We start from the raw sequence: 21,325 nt of genomic DNA, 5'->3' as shown, positions 1-21,325 counted from the left end.
CATTTCTGAGTTTGGTGCAGCCCCATTTGTCTATTTTTGATTTTGTTGCCTGGGCTTTTGGTGTTATATCCAAGAAATTATTGCCAAATCCAATGTGTAGAAGGTTGTCTCCTACATTTTCTTCCAGGAGTTTAATAGTTTTAGGTCTTTAATCAATGTTGAGTTATTTTTGTATATGGTATAAGGTAAGGGCCCAACTTCATTCTTTTGCCTGTGAATATCCAGTTTTCTCAATATCATTTGTTGAAGAGACTATCCTCTCACCACTGTATAGTCTTGTCAAAAGTCATTTGACCATAGATGCGGGGGTTTGTATATCATTCATTTACCATTTTGACCCTTGTCAAAAGCCATTTGGTCATATATGTAGGGGTTTATTTCTGGACTCTCTAGTTCCCTTGGTCTATATATCTATTTTTTATGTCAGTACCACACTCTTTTAATTACTGTTGCTCTTTGTAGTTTTTTTTGAGACAGAGTGCTGTCGCTCATGCTGGAGTGCAGTGGTGTGATCTCGGCTCACTGCAACCTCTGTCTCTAGGGTTCAAGCAATTCTTCTGCCTCAGCCTCCCGAGTAGCTGAGACTACAGGTGTGTGCCACCATGCCTGGCTAATTTTTGCATTTTTAGTAGAGACGGAGTTTCACAATGTTGGTCAGGCTAGTCTCGAACTCCTGACCTAGGTGACCCACCTACCTCAGCCTCCCAAAGTGCTGGGATTACAGATATGAGCCACTGCACCCAGTCTGTAGTATATTTTGAAATCAGGGAATGTGGGGCCTCCGACTTTGTTCTTTTTCAAGATTATTTTGGCTATTTGGAGTCCCTTGAGATTCTGAATTTTACGAATTTTAGGATGGTTTTCCTATTTCCACAAAAAATAATGTTGGGATTTTGATAAGGATTGCATTGAATCTGTAGATTATTTTGTATAGTGTGGACATTTTAACAGTATTGAGTCATCCAATTCATAAGCACAGGATATCTTCCATTTGTTTATGTCTTCTTTGATTTCTTTTAGTAATGTTTTACAGTTTTCAGTGTACAAGGCCTACTTGGTTAAGTTTATTCATAAGTATTTCATTCTTTTTGGTGCTATGGTAAATAGATTATTTTCTTAATTTCCATTTTGGATTGGTCATTATTTGCATATAAGAATGCAACTGATTAAAAATTTTTTAAACTTTTAATTTAATTTTTTTGAGACAGAGTCTCGCTCTGTTGCCCAGGCTGGAGTGCAGTAGACTGATCTTGGCTCACTACAACCTCCACCTCCTGGGCTCACATGATCCTCCTGCCTCAGCCTCCCAAGTAGCTGGGATTTGTGCTTTTAGTAGAGATGGGGTTTCACCATGTTGCCAAGGTTGGTCTCAAACTCCTGACCTCAAATTACCCACCCACCTCCACCTTCCAAAGTGTTGGGATTACAGGTGTGAGCCACCACATCTGACCTTTTTTTAAAATTTAAAATTAAAAAACTTTATGGGTAGGTGTATATATTTATGGGGTACATAAGATATTTTGATACAGCCATACAATGTGTGATAATCACATTGGGGTAAATGGGGTATCCAGCACTTCAAGCATGTATCATTTCTTTGTGTTACAAACATTCCAGTTATACTCTTTTAGTTATTTTAAAAGGAACAATAAATCTAGCTGTTCTTAGTCACCCTGTTGTGCTGTCAAATAGTAGATCTTATTCATTCTAACTATATTTTTGTGCCTATTAACCATCCCCATTCCTCCCCGACCCCCCACACTACACTTCTCAGTCTCTGGTAACTGTCATTCTACTTTCTATCTCCACGAGTTCAATTGTTTTAATTTTTAGCTCCCACAAACAAGTGAGAACATGCAAAGTTTGAATTTTTGTGCATGGCTTATTTCATTTAACACAATGCCTTTCAATTCCATCCACGTTTTTGTAAATGACAGGATCTCATTCTCTTTTATGGCTGAATAGTACTCCATTGTGTCTGTGTACCACATTTGCTTTATCTATTCATCTGCTGATGGACACTTAGGTTGATTCCAATTCTTGGCTATTGTGAATAGTGTGAATTTTGATTTTATGTCCTGCAACTTTGCTGAATTTGTTTAAGTTCTAACAGGTTTTTGTGTGTGTGAAATCTTTAGTTTTTCTGCATATAAGATCATGTCATCTGTGAACAGAGATAATTTTAACTTCCAACTTTGATGTCTTTTCAAGTGATAAACTTTTAATTAGAAGTAAAAGCTTTGTCATAATTGTAGAATTATTAGCTATCTAATAGAAATATAGTCATGTGTCACTTAATGATGGGGATATATTCTGAGAAATGCATTGTTAGGTGATTTCATTGTTGTGAGAACATCATAACGTGCTTACACAAACCTAGATGGTATAACCTACTACACACCTAGGGTATATGATATAACTTATTGCTCCCAGGCTACAAACCTGTCTAGAATGTTACCGTACTGAATACTGTAAACAACTGTAATGCAGTGCTAAGTATTTGTGCATCTAAACAGAAAAGGCACAGTAGAAATACCATATTATAATCCTATGGGACCACTGTCATATATGTGGTCCATCATTGACTGAAATGTTGTTACGTGGCGCATGACTGTAGTATTTTTACAGCAAATGCTGTTCCAGAGTTTAGTCCTTAGTTGAAGAATGCAACTTAGTCTGCAGTAGATACTTTCCTGTGTTGGAACCTGGACATTAATTGCTCAGCTGGGACAATCTAGGTTTTCTGGGAGCTTGCAGGGAGATTTGCAGAAGGTGATAACATTGAGGGGTTTGGTCCTGGGTGCTTGTTAAGAGCTTTGCGTTGGGCACAGCCCATTCCACTCCATCTACTGTGCTTTATCTCAGGCCTTCTAAGACGCTTCTGAAGCCACTTTCTCTTTGTACAGTTTATTATTATTATTATTATTATCATTATTATTATTATTATTGAGACAGGGTCTTACTCCATCTCCCAGGCTGGAGTGCAGTGGTGCAATCATGGCTCACTGTAGCCTCCACCTTCTGGGCTCAAGAGATCCTCCCACCTCAGCCTCCCGAGTAGCTGGGACCACAGGCGTGCATCACCACATCTGGCTAATTTTGTATTTTTTTATAGAGACAGAGTTTTGCTATACTACCCAGGCTGGTCTCCTGAGCCGAAACACCTGCCTCAGCCTCCCAAAGTGCTGAGATTATAGGTGTGAGCCACTGTGCCCAGCCCTCTTTGTACAGTTTCATGTCCTAGCGTTGACAGATTCTGGTGAGAGGGGTCTAGAGATAGTGCTTGGCACCTCCTGCTCCTGACAGTTTGTGGCCAGCCTTTTCCATGCTTTTTTCTAGGAGTTAAAAACAAAGGATGACCAGTATGTGAAGGATTTGAAGAAACAGTCAGATGACATCTGCCTGCTTCTGGAGCGGATGGAAGAACAGGTGAAGAACGTGATGAAAACCTTTCGTGAGGAGCTCTATAACATCGAGGTAACGGTGTGAAAGGACCTGGTTTCTGCTCTTGGGGGGCCCCTGGGAGGAGGTCTAGGTCTGTCCTCATGATCTAAGGAGGGCCCTAGATGACTTCTCTGTCTTCCTCTGATTTCTGTTTCTGCTCTCAGGTTTTATTAATTTATTTTCTCATTCATTCATTTGACAAATACATATCAAGTGTCTACTATATGCTGGGCACTGTTCCAGGGGGCTAGGGATGCAGCTGTGAACAAAACAAAGTCCCTGGTAGAGCCTGTATTCTAGTAGGAGGCAGCTAGACAATAAACAAGTTACTAAATATATTATTTCACAGGTGGTCATAAGTGTTTTGAAAGAAAATAAGATGAGCAAGGGGTTGGGGAATAAAAAAGGGGGATTAGCACTCCATAAGCATAAACCCTATACGAGGCATTTCTTTGTGTCTTTATGGCAATTGGGGCAGACAGTGGCAAAGGGGAGTGCTGCATAGGATTCAGGAATCAGTATTTTGAATTTGAATGAAATGTTCAAGATTGAGATTGAGATTTAGCCCTTTCCAAGATGGAAGAGAGCCAAGAGGTTGGAGGCCTCTCTCTCTCTGGGTTGTTGGAGACTTATTTCTGCATTCCCAAACCTACCCCTTGTGAGCTTCATGCTGCCTTTGCTTCATGGGAACCCCAACCATGGCAACGCGTCAACAGTAGTCAGTTGAATTACACACCAGGGCCTGCCGTGTGACTGACAACAGGGGCGCTGGCCTTCCTCCAGTTCCCTCCCAAGCCACGGGACTGTTGAAACATCTCCTGTCTGCATTCGGATATTGTCTTCATAACAGCTAATTTCCATGCAGCTCCTTCCATAGCCATTTGGTCTCATGAAACTTGGCAAGTCTGCATTTGAAATTTACTTTTACTATGTGGTTGTTGGTACAGCATTCATACAGTTACCTAAAAGTTCTTTGACACTGGTAGGACCTGCCCAATCAAAACAGATGCAAGAGTCTTTTTCCTTCTTGGTCATAGAAAGCATTTGAGGTGGAACGCCAAGAGCTACTGGCCAGTAATAAGAAGAAATGGGAGCGGGCCCTTCAGGCTCATAATGCCAAAGAGGTAAAGGGTGGAGGCTGTCAAGGGTGATCTGTGGGATCTGGGTGGTTTCTATTGTGACTGAATTCGCTAGCCTTTCTGTATTTTTTTTTTTTTTTTTTTTTTGAGATAGAGTCTTGCTCTGTCACCCAGGCTGGAGTGCAGTGACCTGATCTCAGCTCACTGCAAGCTCCGCCTCCTGGGTTTATGCCATTCTCCTGCCCCAGCCTCCCGAGTAGCTGGGACTACAGGTGCCCACCACCTTGCCCAGCTAGTTTTTTGTATTTTTTAGTAGAGACGGGGTTTCACCGTGTTAGACAGGATGGTCTCGATCTCCTGACCTCGTGATCCACTCGTCTCGGCCTCCCAAAGTGCTGCGATTACAGGCTTGAGCCACTGTGCCTGGCCTTTTTTTCTTTTTTTCTTTGAGATGGAGTGTCGCTTCTGTCGCCAGGCTGGAATGCTGTGGCGCGATCTTGGCTCACCGCAACCTCTGATTCCCTGGTTCAAGTGATTCTCCTGCCTTAGCCTCCCAAGTAGCTGGGATTACAGGCGTATGCCACCATGCTAATTTTTGTATTTTTAGTAGAGATGAGTTTTACCATGTTGACCAGGATGGTCTCAATCTCCTGACCTCGTGATCCACTCGCCTTGGCCTCCCAAAGTGTTGGGATTATAGGCGTGAGCCTCCACGCCTGGCCACCTTTTTGTGTCTTGAGTAGAATTGCTGTGGCTAAATACTACTGCGTTCATTACTGCACCTCCTAGCTAATCAGTGTGGCCTTGCAGATGGGGATTGTCTCTTTGGTGGTGGTGAGTACCACCTGGGCAGCTTGCTGTGTTTTCCATGGTCCCGTCACTTTCCCCTTTGTTTACTGGGTATCTCACCCAACTGTGAGTATTCGTGGCCCAAGGTGTTTTAAGACACATTTTTAAGGGGTGTTTATTATCACTTTATTTCAGAGTTGTAAAGAACAAAGAAGTGACTCGACCAAGATCCAATAGACTTTTCAGAAATATAAACATCTGATTTCAGGGTCTGTGCATAATTTCTTGTCTTTTTTTCAAATATTTAGACTTCAAGGAGATGAGCTTAATTTCATAATGGAGCATTCCTCTTAGAGTTTCTGGAGTAATGACTCCATTAGGCAATATGAGCCAAGTCCTAAAAGCCTTGGGTATTCAGGACTTCGGAAAGCCACCAGACTCCCCGTGGAGCCATGAAACTTCCAAAGTTTCCCCTGTGTCATGCTGGTCAGGCCATCCAAAGGATTGAGGTGGGGCAAGGATGGTCCCTGACTTTTCTCTTGTCTTCCTGTGCCTTTAGCTGGAATATCTTACCAACCGCATGAAAAAAGTGGAGGACTATGAGAAGCAGCTGAACAGGCAGAGGATCTGGGATTGTGAAGAATACAACACGATCAAGATCAAGCTGGAGCAGGATGTGCAGGTGCAGCAGCTGGTCCTCACTAGGGTGCCTGGGTGGCGGAGCACATGGCCAACACCTGTGAATGTTTCCTGTTTAGCAACTACCTGTGATATTCTAGAGGTAGTCCCTTCAGCACGTATTTATTAATCATCTGCCTTCTTTTAAATATTCATATCTGAAGGAGCTCATGTACAGGATATATGCAGAGAGATGCTTTCTTTAAGAAACCAGTGGAGGTGAGCTGAGCATGGTGGCTTACACTTGTAATCGCAGCACTTTGGGAGGCCGAGGAGGGAGGATCACTTGAGACCTGGAGTTCGAGACGAGCCTGGGCAACATAGTGAAACTGTGTCTCGGCAAAAAATAAAAAGAAATTAGCTGAGCCTGGTAGCACACACCTGTACTCCCAGCTACTCAGGAGGCTGAGGTTGGAGGGTCACTTGAGCCCAGGAGTTTAAGGCTGTAGTGAGCTGTGATCACACCACTGCACTCCAACCTGGGCAACAGAGCAAGACTTTGTCAGAAAGAAAGAAAGAGAAAGGGAGAGAGAAAGTAAGAGAGAAAAAGAAAGAAAGGAAAAGAAAGAAAGGAAAAGAAAGAAAGGAAAAAGAAAGAAAAAGAAAGAAAGAGGAGAGGGAGGGAAGGAAGGAAGGAGAAAAGAAAAGAAAAAAAGAAAAGAAAAAAGAAAAGAAAGGAAGAGAAAGAAAGAAAAACTGCCAAGATACTACAGAGGTCTGGAAGCCATTTTCTTCTAGCAAAGGAAAAATGTCCCTAGGGCAAGTTGGTTATGTCCAAGAGCCAAAGCTAGGACAGCTACTGCTAATAATGGCAGCCATCAAGTGAGTCTCTCCCATATTCCAGATACTTAAATGAACTCTAATCTTCATCACCAACAGCATTTTATACATCAGAAATCTGAAGCTTAGAGACAAAGCTGTATATCTAGTACACAATAAACCCTGGATTCAAATCCAGTTCTGTCTGGCTCAAAAGAAAAGCCTATATTCTTCCCTTATTTTGAACAGTCCCTTGACTGATGGTTGGAAATTTCAGTGAGGCAAATTCTGACTATCAGAAAGAAGCTTCTAAGAGTTAGAACTGTCCAATATTCAGAAGGGCGTTCCACAAAACAAAGATGGCTTTATCTCAAAATATGCAATGGCTGAATGACTGTGTCTGTCTTTGGTGTTGAAGAAGGATTCCTGCAGTAGTAGGAGGTTATTTCTGGTTTCTAAAGTTTTTTCCAAGCCCCTAGGCTGTTTCAATACCAGTTAAAAAAATGTATCTCTAATTACATGTACATGTAATGTAATTGCATCTTAATATTCAAGTATGGTCTATTCATTTCAGTCTCTATGTAGAAAAAGGTGTTAGATGAAAGCTTTTCCACATAGCTTTTGTTAGAGTTTCAGTTCTTTTCCTATCACTTGATATCATGAAGTTAAATCAAAAACCCCATTAGGTTACAAATATATTTACTAGTCTTGAGAATTTTCCCAGGTCCTTCTCATATTAATGTCACAGATATGAGAGTCACTGACAGAATACTACAAGTCTGTAATACAATGGCACTCTTTCTGTGGGCTGTACATTGATATAATTTTACTGAAAATGGCTATTGTTAAACTTTCTGAATTTATCTTGGTTCTGTGATAATTTATGTGACAAAACTACGTACTGCTAGCCTCAGTGAGATATCTGGAGTTTCATGTTCTTAATCCAATGTCCAAATACTTCAATGAAGCAAAAAATTCTAGGACATGGGGAGATCCTGAGGTGGGTGTAGGAGGTAGAGTAAGATCAGAGAAGTAGGGGGCAGGGAGGCAGGGAGACCGGGAGACCTGGCTCTGCTGGCTGTCCCTGTCCAGGTTGACTGACGGTGGCATGTGCGCAGATGGAGACATTTCAGGCAGAAAGGGGCACGGTGCCTTTGCATCATAGTTCTTTCCTGTGTCAGATGGAAACCGAGGCTACCTACACCACTTTCCACACTGTAACTGGGGGGAAAAATCATCAAATCAGGGACTACCCATATGGCAACATGTGGAATGTTTTGGTAGGTTGAACTTTATCATAGTGACTCTTAAGTGTACTTTCACTAGACATTCAAGCCAAATGGCACTGATTTTTTTAAGAAGATGTAACATGCAGTTCAATGTTAAATTTGCTCTTCCCGACTAATGCATAGCACTCTATCAATTCTAAAATATGGAACTAAAATTCTTGCAAACCACAAAAATGGGAAGGATACAGTACACATAGACTTGGATGATGGGTGAAGTACAAGAAGTAAAAAGAAGTCTTACTGTTCATGTGCTTACTGCCAGTAAAGGTCATGTTATTAATAGGAGAGCAAAGAGAAGCCTGTAAACATTGTGTGCTTAGGTGGAAACTCCCTACCCCTGCCCACCACCCTAAAAGAAAACTGCTAGAAACATTTAATTCTTGATGCAGGAAACAAATGTTTTTATCTGTAGGCCTTATACACTCATTTAGAATTGTAAGATGTTCAGCTCAAATTTAGAGGCTGCTACCTTTAATACTAGAATATTAATCCCCCCAAATTAAATATGTTATTTATTTACACTATATTAATTTACATTGTGCAAAGCACAGAGATTAGCAAAGTACAGCCCCTGCCCTCAAGGAACTTATAATCTATTAAGGAAGAAAGCAAGCTACGGCCCGGCACGGTGGCTCATGCCTGTAATCCCAGCACTTTGGGAGGCTGAGGTAGGTGGATCATGAGATCAGGAGATCAGGATCATCCTGGCTAACATGGTGAAACCCTCTCTCTACTAAAAATACAAAAAATTAGCTGGACGTGATGGCACATGCCTGTAGTCTGAGCTACTCGGGCGCTGAGGCAGGAGAATGGCATGAACCCAGGAGGCGGAGCTCACAGTGAGCCAAGATTGCACCACTGCACTCCAGCCTGGGCGACAGAGCGAGACTCCATCTCAAAACAGAACAAAACAAAGCAACAAAACAACAACAACAAAAAAAACCAGAAAACAAGCTACACAAATAGTGTCAAAGAGAAGGAGATGGGGCAGAAAGGGGGAGCAAGAGTGTGGCCTGAGATGACATTGCCAGTCTTCGGGTTCCAACATGGGATCCTGCAGGCCCAGCTTAGGGTCAAGATTGGGGTAAATAGGCCCAGTGGAGTCTCTGAAGTCAGCAGAGAAGGCCAGAGGGAAAGGCTGTTTTAAATTTCCATCCTGCTGGCACATTGGTGGCAGCCTCTTTTCCTGAGCCCGTGGGCAAGAGATGACCCCCAAAATCAGCTGTGGAGAAGCTTGTGCTGCTCCAGGACAAAGCGGGGAAGATGCTATCAAAACTTATGCTACCTTTACCATACAAAGACTTTTGTGGCAGATTAGATTGTAATCTTTATAGATGACTCATAAAACACAAACATCATGTTTTGCCATTAGTCTTGGGAACATGAACTGCAACTTTGCAAAATATCTTTGGATAATTGAATAATAAGCACAGACCTGTAGCAAAATCAATTACAGGTATTTTTAACTTTTATTTTAGGTTCAGGGTACATGTGCAGGTTTGTTATATGGGTAAACTGCATGTCACAGGGGTTTGCTGTACAAATTATTTCATTACCCGGTAATAAGCATAGTACTCGCTAGGTAGTTTTTTGATCCTCTCCCTGCTCCCAACCTCCACCCTCTAGTAGGCCCCAGTGTCTACTGTTCCCCTCTTTGTGTCCATGTGTTCTCGTTTGTCCCACTTATAGTGAGAACATGTGGTATTTGGTTTTCTGTTCCTATGTTAGTTTGCTTAGGATAATGGCCTCCAGTTCCAGTTATCTTGCTGCAAAGGACATATTCTTGTTTTTTTTTTTTTTTAAACCTTTATGTCAAACCATATGATCTTGTTCTTTTTTTATGGCTGCATAATATTCCATGGTGTATATGTACCACATTTTAAAAACCCGGTCTACCGCTGATGGGCATCTAGGTTGATTCCATGTCTTTGCTATTGTGAACAGGCTGCAATGAACGTATGCATGCATGTGTCTTTTTGGTAGAATCATTTATACTCCTTTAGGTATATATCCAATAATGGGATTGCTGGGTCAAATGGTAGCTTTGTTTTAGGTTCTTTGAGGAATTGCCACACTGCTTTCTACAATACCTGAACTAATTTACATTCCCTCCAGCTGTGTATAAGCGTTACTTTTTCTCTGCAACCTCACCAGCATCTCCTGGGTTTTTTGTTTTTTTTTTTTTTTTACTTTTTAATAATAGCCATTCTGACTGGTGTGAGATGGTATATCATTGTGGTTTTGATTTGCATTTCTCTAATGATTAGCGATGTTGAGCATTTTGTCATATGCTTGTTGGCTGCATGTATGCCTTCTTTTGAAAAGTGTTGTTCATGTTCTTTGCCCACCCACTCCCCCCACTTTTTTCCCTTTTTCTTTTTTTTTTTTTTTTTTGGAGACGGGGTCTTCCTCTGTTGCTCAGACTGGAGTGCAGTGGCATGATCTCAGCTCACTGCAGCCTCGACTTCCCAGCAGGCTCAAGCAGACTTCCCTCCTCAGTCTCCCGAATAGCTGGGACTACAGGCACATGCCACCTTGCCTGGCTAATTAAAATTTTGTGTGTGTGTGGAGATGAGTTCTCACTTTGTTGCCCAGGCTGGTCTCGAATTCCTGGCCTCAAGCAATCCTCCCTCCTTGGTCTCCCAAAGTGCTGGGATTACAGGCATGAGCCACCATGCCCAGCCATCCGTATACATATTATTATGTAATAACCTTCCTTTAAGAATGAAATTCACATGAGCGTGCATGTGATAGAGCTTTTGCATTTATAGTTCACATGCTCTTGTTGTATTGTAAATATAAAAACAATCCTCTGGCCAAATAAGTCTGGGAAATGCTGTCTTAGAGAGAGGGGACTGTTGCAACGCCACGAGAAGAAGGAGGGCTCCCTGGAAATCATCAGAGCAGACATTCAGGCACTCTAGGTCTCAGGGCCTCCACATGGGTCCGTTCCTGGGAAGACAGAACAGCCATTCCTCATCATCCCAAGTGGAGAGCAGTTCCGAAGACCCTCCTTCTCTGTGAGTGCTCATCTGTTCTCAGATGGTTACATCCCATGTGGAGCTTTTCTATTGGACTTTTGTGCTGAGCTGCCTCATAGACCAATGGCCTCCCTTATGTTCAGTTTACCTGTGTCTGGTTTGTGTTCTGATTCCTGACTCACTCACGATGACCATGGCTGGTAACATTTGAAGTGGCAGAGCTGGTTTCATTTGAGGAGTAGAGGCATAAATCATTGCACCTTTGCAAGAAGAGCTGCTGAGAATCCCTTTCCCAGGAGACACTCAGGGCCATCCCTAGAAGGGGACAGGGCCCAAAGCAACTCAGCCTGGGACCACCCGGATAACTGCCATTGAAATGAGGCTGTGCTGTTGGCATCATCCATAGGTCCTTGGGGATACTGTGCAAGTCAGACATTTCAAAATTAAATTTTAAATAGGCTCAGAAAGGGTCCTTTGTAGTTGTAGTTGAAGCTTCTGGCAGCTCCCTGCCCTGCCCCAAGTTCCCTACCCAAGGGCCAGGCCTGCACTTGGAGCCGCAGGGTCTGCCTGGCACGATGCTCAGTGCTGACAGAATGGGGTGAGGTGAGCACTTGCACCCATGGCCAGTGGGAGCATAAACCATAGATTGCTCTTTGGAAAGCAACTTATTGAGAACTTTTGACTTAGTCATTTCACTTCTACGAATCTACCATAAGGAAACAAATTACCCCAAGAATTGTATATATAATTTGTCCCAGCATTATTTTATAGTAAAGAAAATTATTAAAAAGTATATATAACTATATATACACACACACACACAACTGTAGAGAAATGGTAAATTATTATGACATGGTAAACATATTAAATATTTCATATATGATAAAACAGCATAGTATATAAAAGTATTCTAGCCTGTAATCCCAGCGCTTTGGGAAGTCGAGGCAGGCGGATCACCTGAGGTCGGGAGTTTGAGACAAGCCTGGCCAACATGGTGAAACCCCATCTCTACTAAAAATACAAAAATTAGCCGGGCGTGGTGGTGGCACATGCCTGTAATTCCAGCTACTTGGGAGGCTGAGGCAGGAGAATCATTTGAACGCGGAAAGTGGAGGTTGCAGTGAGCCGAGATCATGCCACTGTACTCCAGCCTGGGTGAGCGAGACTCTACCTCAAAAAAAAAAAAGGATTCTGTACTATTAAAATGATGTTAATAAAACTTTGCTAACCTGAAAAATTGTTGTTGTGATATTAAGGGAGGAAATTAGGATATAAAATTGTAGACATAGTTTGATTCCAACTATGTAAAGGACACTGGGGGGAAACATGCCAGCATTAACAGAAGTTGCCTTTGGGGGTGGAATTTTGGGTAGCCTTGCAACTTCTTTCTCCTATGTCTTCTTTTTCATTTGCTGTACTTTCCAAATTTTCTACAATGAGCAAATATTGCTTTTGCACTCAGGAAGAGTTTTTACAAAGAAAAATGTATAACTAGAAAGGGTAAATAAAAAATAAGTAAGTAGAGAAATTGAGAGGTAGGATTAGTTATGATCTCAGGGACTCATATGGTTCTTCATTCACCATCTGTTAAAAGATATTACAGGCTTCTGTTCTGAAGGAGACATTCAAATACTCATCTCATAATGGAGATTTAAAAATCCCTGCGGTGGTGATGTAGAATATTCTTGACTAATTCCCCCATGACAATGTGTGTGGGAATCACCGGATTCCACAGCAACCATGGAAATGATGTGCTTCCTGACCCAATGGAGCGTCACCTCCTAGCCAGGAGCCCTCCTGGAGTATGACCCAGAGTGGGCTGTGATAGCTGCTTGGAATCACTTCCTCTGTTGACTCCTGGGCCAGAGTCTGTAGCCTAACAGAGGGAGACGGGACAGAGGCTGGAGACAGCACGCACGTGGCAGTTTTATCGAGTTTCTGATTCCACTTGATTGCCTTCCCCATTCCTGCATTTCACTCGGGAGAGGCAGGAGCATGCCAGCCTCCAGCCTTGCCTCTCTCTGATCTTTTTTTCACAAACTGTCAGGGTGATCTTTCTACAGTGACTGGACCAACCATTTTCCTTCCCTGCTTAACATTTTTAGTGGTCCTCCCTTGACTTCAGGATAATGCTTTAAATTCCTAGCTTGGGAAGGCTCTGCTGCTCTGTCAGCCTCATTTCTGACCATTCCTTGCCTCGTGCCTCACATCCTAAACTTCTTGTGGTTTTCCCAAAGCCTCATATATGCTATTTCCTCTCTCTAGAGTGCTCTCCCTTCCGGTGTCACCTGTGTAACTCCAGCACATTCTCTAGGTCTCAGCTAGACACACCATCTTCCAGGGATGATTTCCCTGGTCCCTCAAGACCAAGGACAGTGCTCTTGTCATTGGTCCCATAATGGTCTGGGCTTCCCTCTATCTTGCCTCTTATCCCTAGCGTTTGTTTATCTGCCTCTGTTCTAGACGGGTCAGGACTATGCCTTTCTCACTGGTGTTTTCGCAACGGCACCTCAAAAAGTATCTCACACAGATTAGGCACACAATAAGTATTTGCTGAATGAATGAATACAGCTAATGGAAATCCAAAAAGTAAGGATGACTGTGTCTGTCCTTTTAAATGAACCTGGGTTGCTAAACACTAACACTTCCACCCTGGAAGGTCAAAGTGGGGGAAATTTCAAGTTTTTGTGGCCGTATTTATTTCTATGGTGTTTTTAGCGGGGCTACTCATATTTCTGAAGGGTCTGGAGAAAGTTACCGGAGTTAGTTGGACTTGAAAGCTCTGTGATCTTTCTTAGGCGTTAGGTATACAGATTTTAGTTTACAGTTCATTGACTTGTATTTTATCTGGTTGACCTTTAACTTGACTCTCATGATAGATTTTCTAAGAATGCAGGCTGAGGCACTTGTCCCTAAGGTTCCTCTGACATGACTTGAACAATTTATCAGAAGCCTACAAGCTAGGGCCAACTAGTGTGTGAAAATATATATATATTTGTATTTCAGAGCATACCTTTATTTGTGTACAATTTTAGGTATAATTCACAGGGCAGATAAGCTTATAAATGTAGGAAAGTTTATTTTTGTATACTTCCAGTATAAACTTCTACCAATACTTTTACCTCTTTATTCTTTATGAATGTAGGTACAAAGATAAATACATCTGAATATGGAGATGCATAGTTAGGTAAATAAACATACATAAGCAGGACTATGTAAGTATATCTATGTAAATATTTACCTATACAAAGCATGTTCCCCAAAAGACATTTTAAATACGCTAGTGTATATAATACTAAGGATGCAGGTGTAGAGTTAGTGTGTGTGTGTGTGTGTATATATATACACATATACATAGATATATATATAGTTTTTTTAAAATTTTAGATTCTTGAGCAGCAGCTTCAGCAGAGGAAAGCAATTTATCAACTAAACCAAGAGAAATTAGAGTACAACTTGCAGGTGCTGAAGAAGAGAGATGAAGAAAGCACAGTGATTAAATCCCAGCAGAAGAGGAAGATCAATCGGTAAGCTAGCATGCAGAGCGTCTTTCTTCTGGGCTCTCTGTGCTGAGAATAGGGATGGATATGTACTTTTTTCTATTGAAGGGGTAGAAACCATTAAAAATATAACCAACACTTATTAAAATAGTTTTTTGGAGAAGTTAATACATTCAAGTGGTTCCCCTTCTCTCCCCAAGAAAAGAGAACATAGCAAAAGATTTTCCATCCCCATTCATCTTGTTCCTCTTTCCCACCTCTATAACCAGTTTGTCTCTTCCAGAATTTCATTAGGCATATACAAGCCCACACAAATATTCTCATCCCCCATCTGCTTTTACGCAAATGATGGCAGTCTGTACACACTGCCGTGTATCTTGAAGACCTTTCCATCCCAGTTCATAGAGAGCTTTTACCGTTTGTTAAGCTGCTACGACCCACTGTATAGATACACTATGATTTATTTGACCAGTGTCTAATGATGGACATGTAGATTGCTTCCAGCCTTTTTCCCTTGCAAATAATACCAACCTAAGTACTCATGACATGTGCCAGTTTGCTTTTGTGGAGATACCATGGCTCATTGAAAGGTACCTATTGCTTGAAATTTCTCACACATCTTCCCTTCTTCCTTGTCTCCTTAGTCCCATCCTTCCTGCCTTTCTTCCTTTAGGAATTGCATTCTAAGTTTCAGACCACTGTGTTAGGCTCTGAGGACCAGAGTGGAATAAGATTTCTTGCTTGTAGAAGGAGACAAGATTGAGGATTTCCCTCCAAACCCCAAATAGCCTATTATTATTTATGAATTCTTCCACTTGTGGGTTGGTAATACGTACATTTTGGACACATGTTGAATGTATAGACGAACATCAGTTGACATTTTGGTAGTTACTTATCACAGAAAATGATACTGAATAAATGGGATGGCATCTTAAGCCTGATTATCTGAGAAACAAGAATAGTCAGGGGACAATATTTATGAAAAAATTCCCACTATATAAGCCCCATACTAGATAGGGGAACATCCAAGAAAGACACACATCAAGACAGTGAGGAGGCACCTGGGAAAACTTCCCAAAGAAGTGAAATACTGGAGGGGGTGGGGACATGAACTGGCAAAAGGCAGTTAAGAGGAGACTCCAGGTGGACAGTGCTGGCAGCTGGGAATGGCTGGTCTGAAGGCAAGGAGGTAGGATTCAGGAAGTCCCACAGTGGGTGTAGAGAACGGGTAAGGTGGGAGGCGGGAGGAGGCGCTTGAGGCAGAGCTTGGGTTTGATGCGTGTGGCTGAGAGATGAGTGGAATCTTCCCTCTTATTTCAAACTCAGACATCTTTCCCTCAGCCTGAAAAACCCTTCAACGGACCCTGCCATTTCTAAGCACCATCTTTTCATTTCTTGCTTTCATTGCCATTTTCCTTTCCTCCTCATCACCACCCAACATTTCATAATTTGACATATCTGTTTGTGCTGCTATAACAGACTACCTGAGACTGGATAATTTACAAAGACGAGTTTATTTCTCACAGTTCTGGAGCCTGGGAAGGCCAAGATCAAGGCTGGCAGGTTCAGTTTCTAGTGAGGGCTGTATCTTTCAGAGGGGAGGGACGCTGTGTCCTCACTCAGCAGAAGAATGGGAGAGCAAGCTGGCCTAAGGCTTTGGGAGGCCTGTTTTATAAGGGCCTTAATCCCATAATCCCATTCATGACGGGGGAGCCCTCATGGCCTCATTACCTCTTAAAGGCCCCACCTCTTAATATTATCACATTGACAACACTGAATTTTGGAGGAGTTACATTCAAGCCATAGCAACCTATGACCCCAGGATTGTACAAAAACTTCCCAAAGTAGGATACCAATGATGCCCTTCTAGCCAAACGTAGTGACTTCTCCTCAGGCCTCATCCTATTATGATTGGATACTGGGTTTTCTTCTTCGGTTTAAGTGACCCTAAAATATTTGCCCTTCTTTCTTAATTTATTTGTTTCCTTTGGTGGTTCTGCTTTTCCTTGCTTGATATGTCTTGAGTATCTAGATAAGGTAATCTAGAAGACCCAGGCCTTACCATTGCTTTTAATTTTTATTTCATCTGCCACACACCTCAATCTCATGGTTTTGAATATCCCCTTTTTGTTGATGACTACCAACTTCATATCCCCAATCCTGAGCTCACCTTTCATTTACTTGGAACTGCCAAGGTAACAGTTCAGCTTGGAGAGGCCCTGTCATTTCCAGGGCACAGTTTCTGAAACCAGACTTGCCTTTGCTCCCTGTTTCCAGTTCTCCAGCTTTACTCCTCTGCATCTCTAGCTTCCAGGCACTAAGGACTCTGGACTTTTTGTTGAACCTCCTCTTGCAACCATTCTTCCCTGTTGACTTCCTCTCCTGCTATCTTGCCCGGACCTTCAGTATGCATCTGGAGTTTGTTTTGGTAGCTTTTGTAATTAGATGACACGTAGGAACTCCTTTACCACATGACATTGGGAAAAAAACCACTTTGGAATGACTACTTGTTTTTACTTCTGTGCTTGGAAAGCCTGCTTTAGTTAAGAAAATGGGTTAGCTGTTTCTTTCTATCAGAGACTAAGGTAACTACTTTTTTTTGCATTTTCTTGACGATGAAAATATGAATGATGAATGTTTGCATTTGAAAGGCATTTTGATCATTTCAGAATAATGCTTAGGAGATGGAAAATTTTATTTTTAGAATTTCTAAACTTAAAATATGTTGGCCTTCAACTTCTCTGTTACTGTGTGAATGAGACACTGATAAGAGACACCTCTGTAGCAGTTTGAAGTCTGAAGTATGGACCTGGGTCTAAAAATTGTGCCTGCCATGCATATTTTATGGGCCACGTTTCCATGCACAGAGCTCCTGTTAGCAGTGAGATGGTGAGCTGTGCCATGCCTGGATTCACAGTGCTATTGGACAGGTTTTAACTGCCTCTTGCTGTTCTGGAAATTTTGGACCATCCCCTCCCCTGCAAGCCTTGGTAAGATAGATGCCTCACCTCTGGGCTCCCCTGACATCCTGCATAAAACTCTCCTATAGCACTTGCCATGCTGTACTGTAATTAACGTTTGTCTTTGTTTTTGACTAGACTGATAGTACCTGTCAAAGATAGTATTGAAACATATCTTTGTATTCATCTTTGTCTTTCAACATATCCTTGCGCGAAAGTGGCATTTCATGCTTGTTTAATGATAAGTGAATGAGTGAATGAATGAATGAATGAGTTACTGGACCTGTTAACGGTATCAGCACTTTGAGGCTGGAAGATTTATGTATCATATGCATTTTTTTCTTTAAATTTTCCTTGCTTCATAATTGAATTAAACATCTAAGTCATGACAATGAAATAGTTGAGATAGATTATTTATTTATTTATTATTATTTTTTATTTTTTTGAGACGGAGTCTTGCTCTGTCGCCCAGGCTGGAGTGCAGTGGCACGATCTCAGCTCATTGCAAGCTCCGTCTTCCGGGTTCACGCTGTTCTCCTGCCTCAGCCTCCCGAGTAACTGGGACTACAGGTGCCTGCCACCACACTACCTGGCTAATTTTGTTTTTTATTATTTTTAGTAGAGATGGGTTTTCACTGTGTTAGCCAGGACGGTCTCGATCTCTTGACCTCGTGATTCGCCCGCCTTGGCCTCCCAAAGTGCTGGGATTATAGGCTTGAACCACTGCACCTGGCCGAGATAGATTATTTAAATATGTGAGGCTGGCCCTAGGTATGGGTATGGGCATTCTGACAAATGATGTGTTGTGAAGAAGGTTCTGTTCAGTCTTGAGTAGGAGGCTGCCTCTTGGTGGGTATGGGCTCTGGATTGCTTTCAATGCATTTCGTTTTGGACTGTCGCATGACCTCCTGTTGCCTTCCTTTTGTTGATCAAAATGGGATCTGTGTTTTGGAATATATGGGAGGGTTTTCTGCTCTTCCACAAATCTGCTCCTGAGTTTGTTGTAGAGCTGAATCAGGTGGATGAGAGCAACATACGTCCGACCTTCTATTCAGCTGCAGACTAACTTTTTTTTTTTTCCTTCAACCAGCCTGCATGATATACTTAACAATCTGAGATCAAAATATGCCAAGCAAATAAAGCAGTTTCAGGAGGAGAACCAGTCTCTAACCTTGGACTACAAACGTCTTGTGTTGCAATTCAAGGAGCTACAGAAAGCCATGCGGTATCTTAAGGACTTGGTCCTAAGGCACTTGTCCTAGCATAGAGGTGGCGGGGATGGAGTTTGTACAGGCTGTGATTTCGTTGGACTTGATATGGCCAGCTATTTTGGAGTTGGACCAGGCATTAGTTAACCCTTTGTGGTGTGTTCCCCTGGTCCTTCACTTGCGTATCACCTGCCTTTTCTTGAGATGTGTTGGGATGGCTTCCAGTTTACTGTAAGTGGGAATCAGCTGCCCAGGGATGGGGCCACGCCCAGGAATTAGCACAGCTCCTTTTCATGTTCTTTCCCTGCTGCCAATTGAGGGGACCCTGGCCAGGCCCTGGGGTCAGCTGGCCATGCTCTGTGACTCTCCTTCACAGGCATTTTGCTCTTATTGATGATGAGAAGTTTCGGGAGATTTGGCTGATGAATGAAGAGGAGGCAAAGGATCTAATAGCCAGAGCCTTTGATGTGGACAGGATCATCCACACCCATCATCTGGGGCTTCCCTGGACAGCACCTGATTTCTGGTTCCTGAAGAATGTTGGGCCTATTTCTCAGCAGCCCCAGAAGTCCGCCACACAGATAGTAGAAGAAATGCTCATGCACACAGGTGACTAGAACGTTGTCGTAGAACCTTAGAGCTGGAGGAGCCCCCTGAGAACATCGGGTTAAGCCAGTCATGTTAGAGATAGTCTAGGGAGGAGGGGGAAGAAATCCCATAGCTAGGAGGTGGTAGAGTATGATTATGGATATAGCTTGTAAGTCTCCTCTAATTTATAGCTTTGCTCTCTCCCCTGTATTATAAACTGGCAGTTAGGTCTAGAAACTTGATCAGGTGCAGGTCCAATTTATTTTTGCTAAGTACACTACTGTGTAGTACCTCCATTGGGATAAACTAATGTTAAATTGTCTCTCTTTTTGTGATGTTAGCAACCGTTGCTAATCATTGTCTAAGATCCATGAACTGTATTAGGAATTGCAAAATGGTGATATGTTAAATTCTATTCTTGTGTCTTTATTTAACAGTTAGAATACTTATTAAAAGAAAACTTTTCCTTCATCAGCAATTTGCTACCCTGAGATAGTCTGTATACGAAAAGCAGGATAGACGCTTATTTTTTCTCGCTGACCAACTTTCAAAATAATGGGTTGGTCCTCTAGCATCTTCCAAAGGTACCAATGAGTTTTTAAAAAATATTATGAATGCATGAATTTAAACAAATTTGATGTATTTTAGTTTACAAAAGTAATTATCCTTACTGAGGCTCAAATTCTTCCATCTTTGGCTAGTGGAAATCTTCACATTGGCTTCTAGGTCCTTTTGACTCAGCCCTAGTAGTTATTTATTTATTTATTTGTTTATGTATTTATTTATTTTTGAGACAGAGTCTTGCTCTGTTGCCAGGCTGGAGGTCAGTGGCGCGGTCTCGGCTCACTGAGACCTCTGCCTCCCGGGTTCAAGCAATTCCCCTGCCTCAGCCTCCCGAGTAGCTGGGACTACAGGTGTGTACTGCCACACCTGGCTAATTTTGTGTATTTTCAGTAGAGATGGGGTTTCACCATATTGACCAGGATGGTCTCCATCTCCTGACCTCCTGATCCCCCCACCTCAGCCTCCCAAAATGCTGGGATTATAAGTGTGAGCCACTGTGCTTGGCCAGCCCTAGTAGTTTTTTGTTTAATAGCGTCCTGGCTTTCCAGGATGACCAGGTGTTCAAGGCACACATTATACTTTACCTGCCTCAAGTCTGGAATCAGTCATTTCTCCAAGGATCCCCTGGTCCTTTTTAATAGGGATTTTTTTTTTTTTTTTTTTTTTAGATGGTCTCACTCTGTCACCCAGGCTGGAGTGCATTGGTGGGATCTTGGCTCACCGCAACCTCTGCCTCTCAGGCTTCAGCAATCCTCCCACTTCTGCCTCCCGAGTATCTGGGACCAAAGACTCATGCCACCATGGCCAGCTAATTTTTGTAATTTTTGTAGAGACAGGGATTTGCCATGTTGCCCAGGCTGGTCTCAAACTCCTAGGCTCAAGCGATTCCTTCCCAGAGTGCTGGGATTACAGGCATGAGCCACCATGCCTGCCCAGGGAATGGTATTTAGAAACCACACTGTGGCTGCTGGGTGCTCATTGTTTTGGATTGGCCGTTGTTTCTAGGCCTTTTCAGTGGACAGAGCCGAGAGTATAGGATTTCTCACCCCTGTAATCCCAGCACTTTGGGAGGCCAAGGCAGGCGGATCATCTGAGGTCAGGAATTCGAGACCAGCCTGGCCAACATGGCAAAGCCCCATCTGTACTAAAAATACAAAAAATTAGCCAGTCATGGCGTGCGCCTGTAATCCCGGCTACTCGGGAGGCTGAGGCAGGAGAATCGCTTGAACCCAGGAGGTGGAGTTTGTAGTGAGCCAAGATTGCACCACTGCACTCCAGGTTGAACAACAGAGTGAGCTTCTATCTCAAAAATAATAATAATAATAATAATAATTAAAAAAATAAAAATAGGCTGGGCACAATGGCTCACATCTGTAATCCCAGCACTTTGGGAGGCCAAGATGGGAGGATCATGAGGTCAGGAGTTCGAGACCAGCCTGACCAACATGGTGAAACCCTGTCTCTACTAAAAACATAAAAATTAGCT

The 21,325-nt window shown here is 42.5% G+C and overlaps 1 protein-coding gene across 3 annotated transcripts in view; it reads left to right on the top strand.

The window, feature by feature from the left end:
* DRC1 (dynein regulatory complex subunit 1) overlaps positions 1 to 21,325 on the top strand; it is a 55,579-nt gene that overhangs the window by 25,059 nt on the left and 9,195 nt on the right. For 2 of the 3 annotated variants that reach the window (XM_077959936.1, XM_077959937.1), the window contains exons 5-10: positions 3,340 to 3,477; positions 4,482 to 4,568; positions 5,872 to 6,093; positions 14,407 to 14,546; positions 18,570 to 18,704; positions 19,064 to 19,296. In XM_077959936.1, coding sequence (XP_077816062.1) covers positions 3,340 to 3,477; positions 4,482 to 4,568; positions 5,872 to 6,093; positions 14,407 to 14,546; positions 18,570 to 18,704; positions 19,064 to 19,296 — 955 coding nt within the window. The remainder of the gene's footprint in view (positions 1 to 3,339; positions 3,478 to 4,481; positions 4,569 to 5,871; positions 6,094 to 14,406; positions 14,547 to 18,569; positions 18,705 to 19,063; positions 19,297 to 21,325) is intronic. The other variant, XM_028831869.2, reaches the window with a different exon arrangement.

This window comes from Macaca mulatta, chromosome 13 (assembly GCF_049350105.2).
Source record: "Macaca mulatta isolate MMU2019108-1 chromosome 13, T2T-MMU8v2.0, whole genome shotgun sequence".
Classification (NCBI taxonomy): Eukaryota; Metazoa; Chordata; class Mammalia; order Primates; family Cercopithecidae; genus Macaca; species Macaca mulatta.
This window is presented reverse-complemented; position numbering and strand designations above follow the sequence as displayed.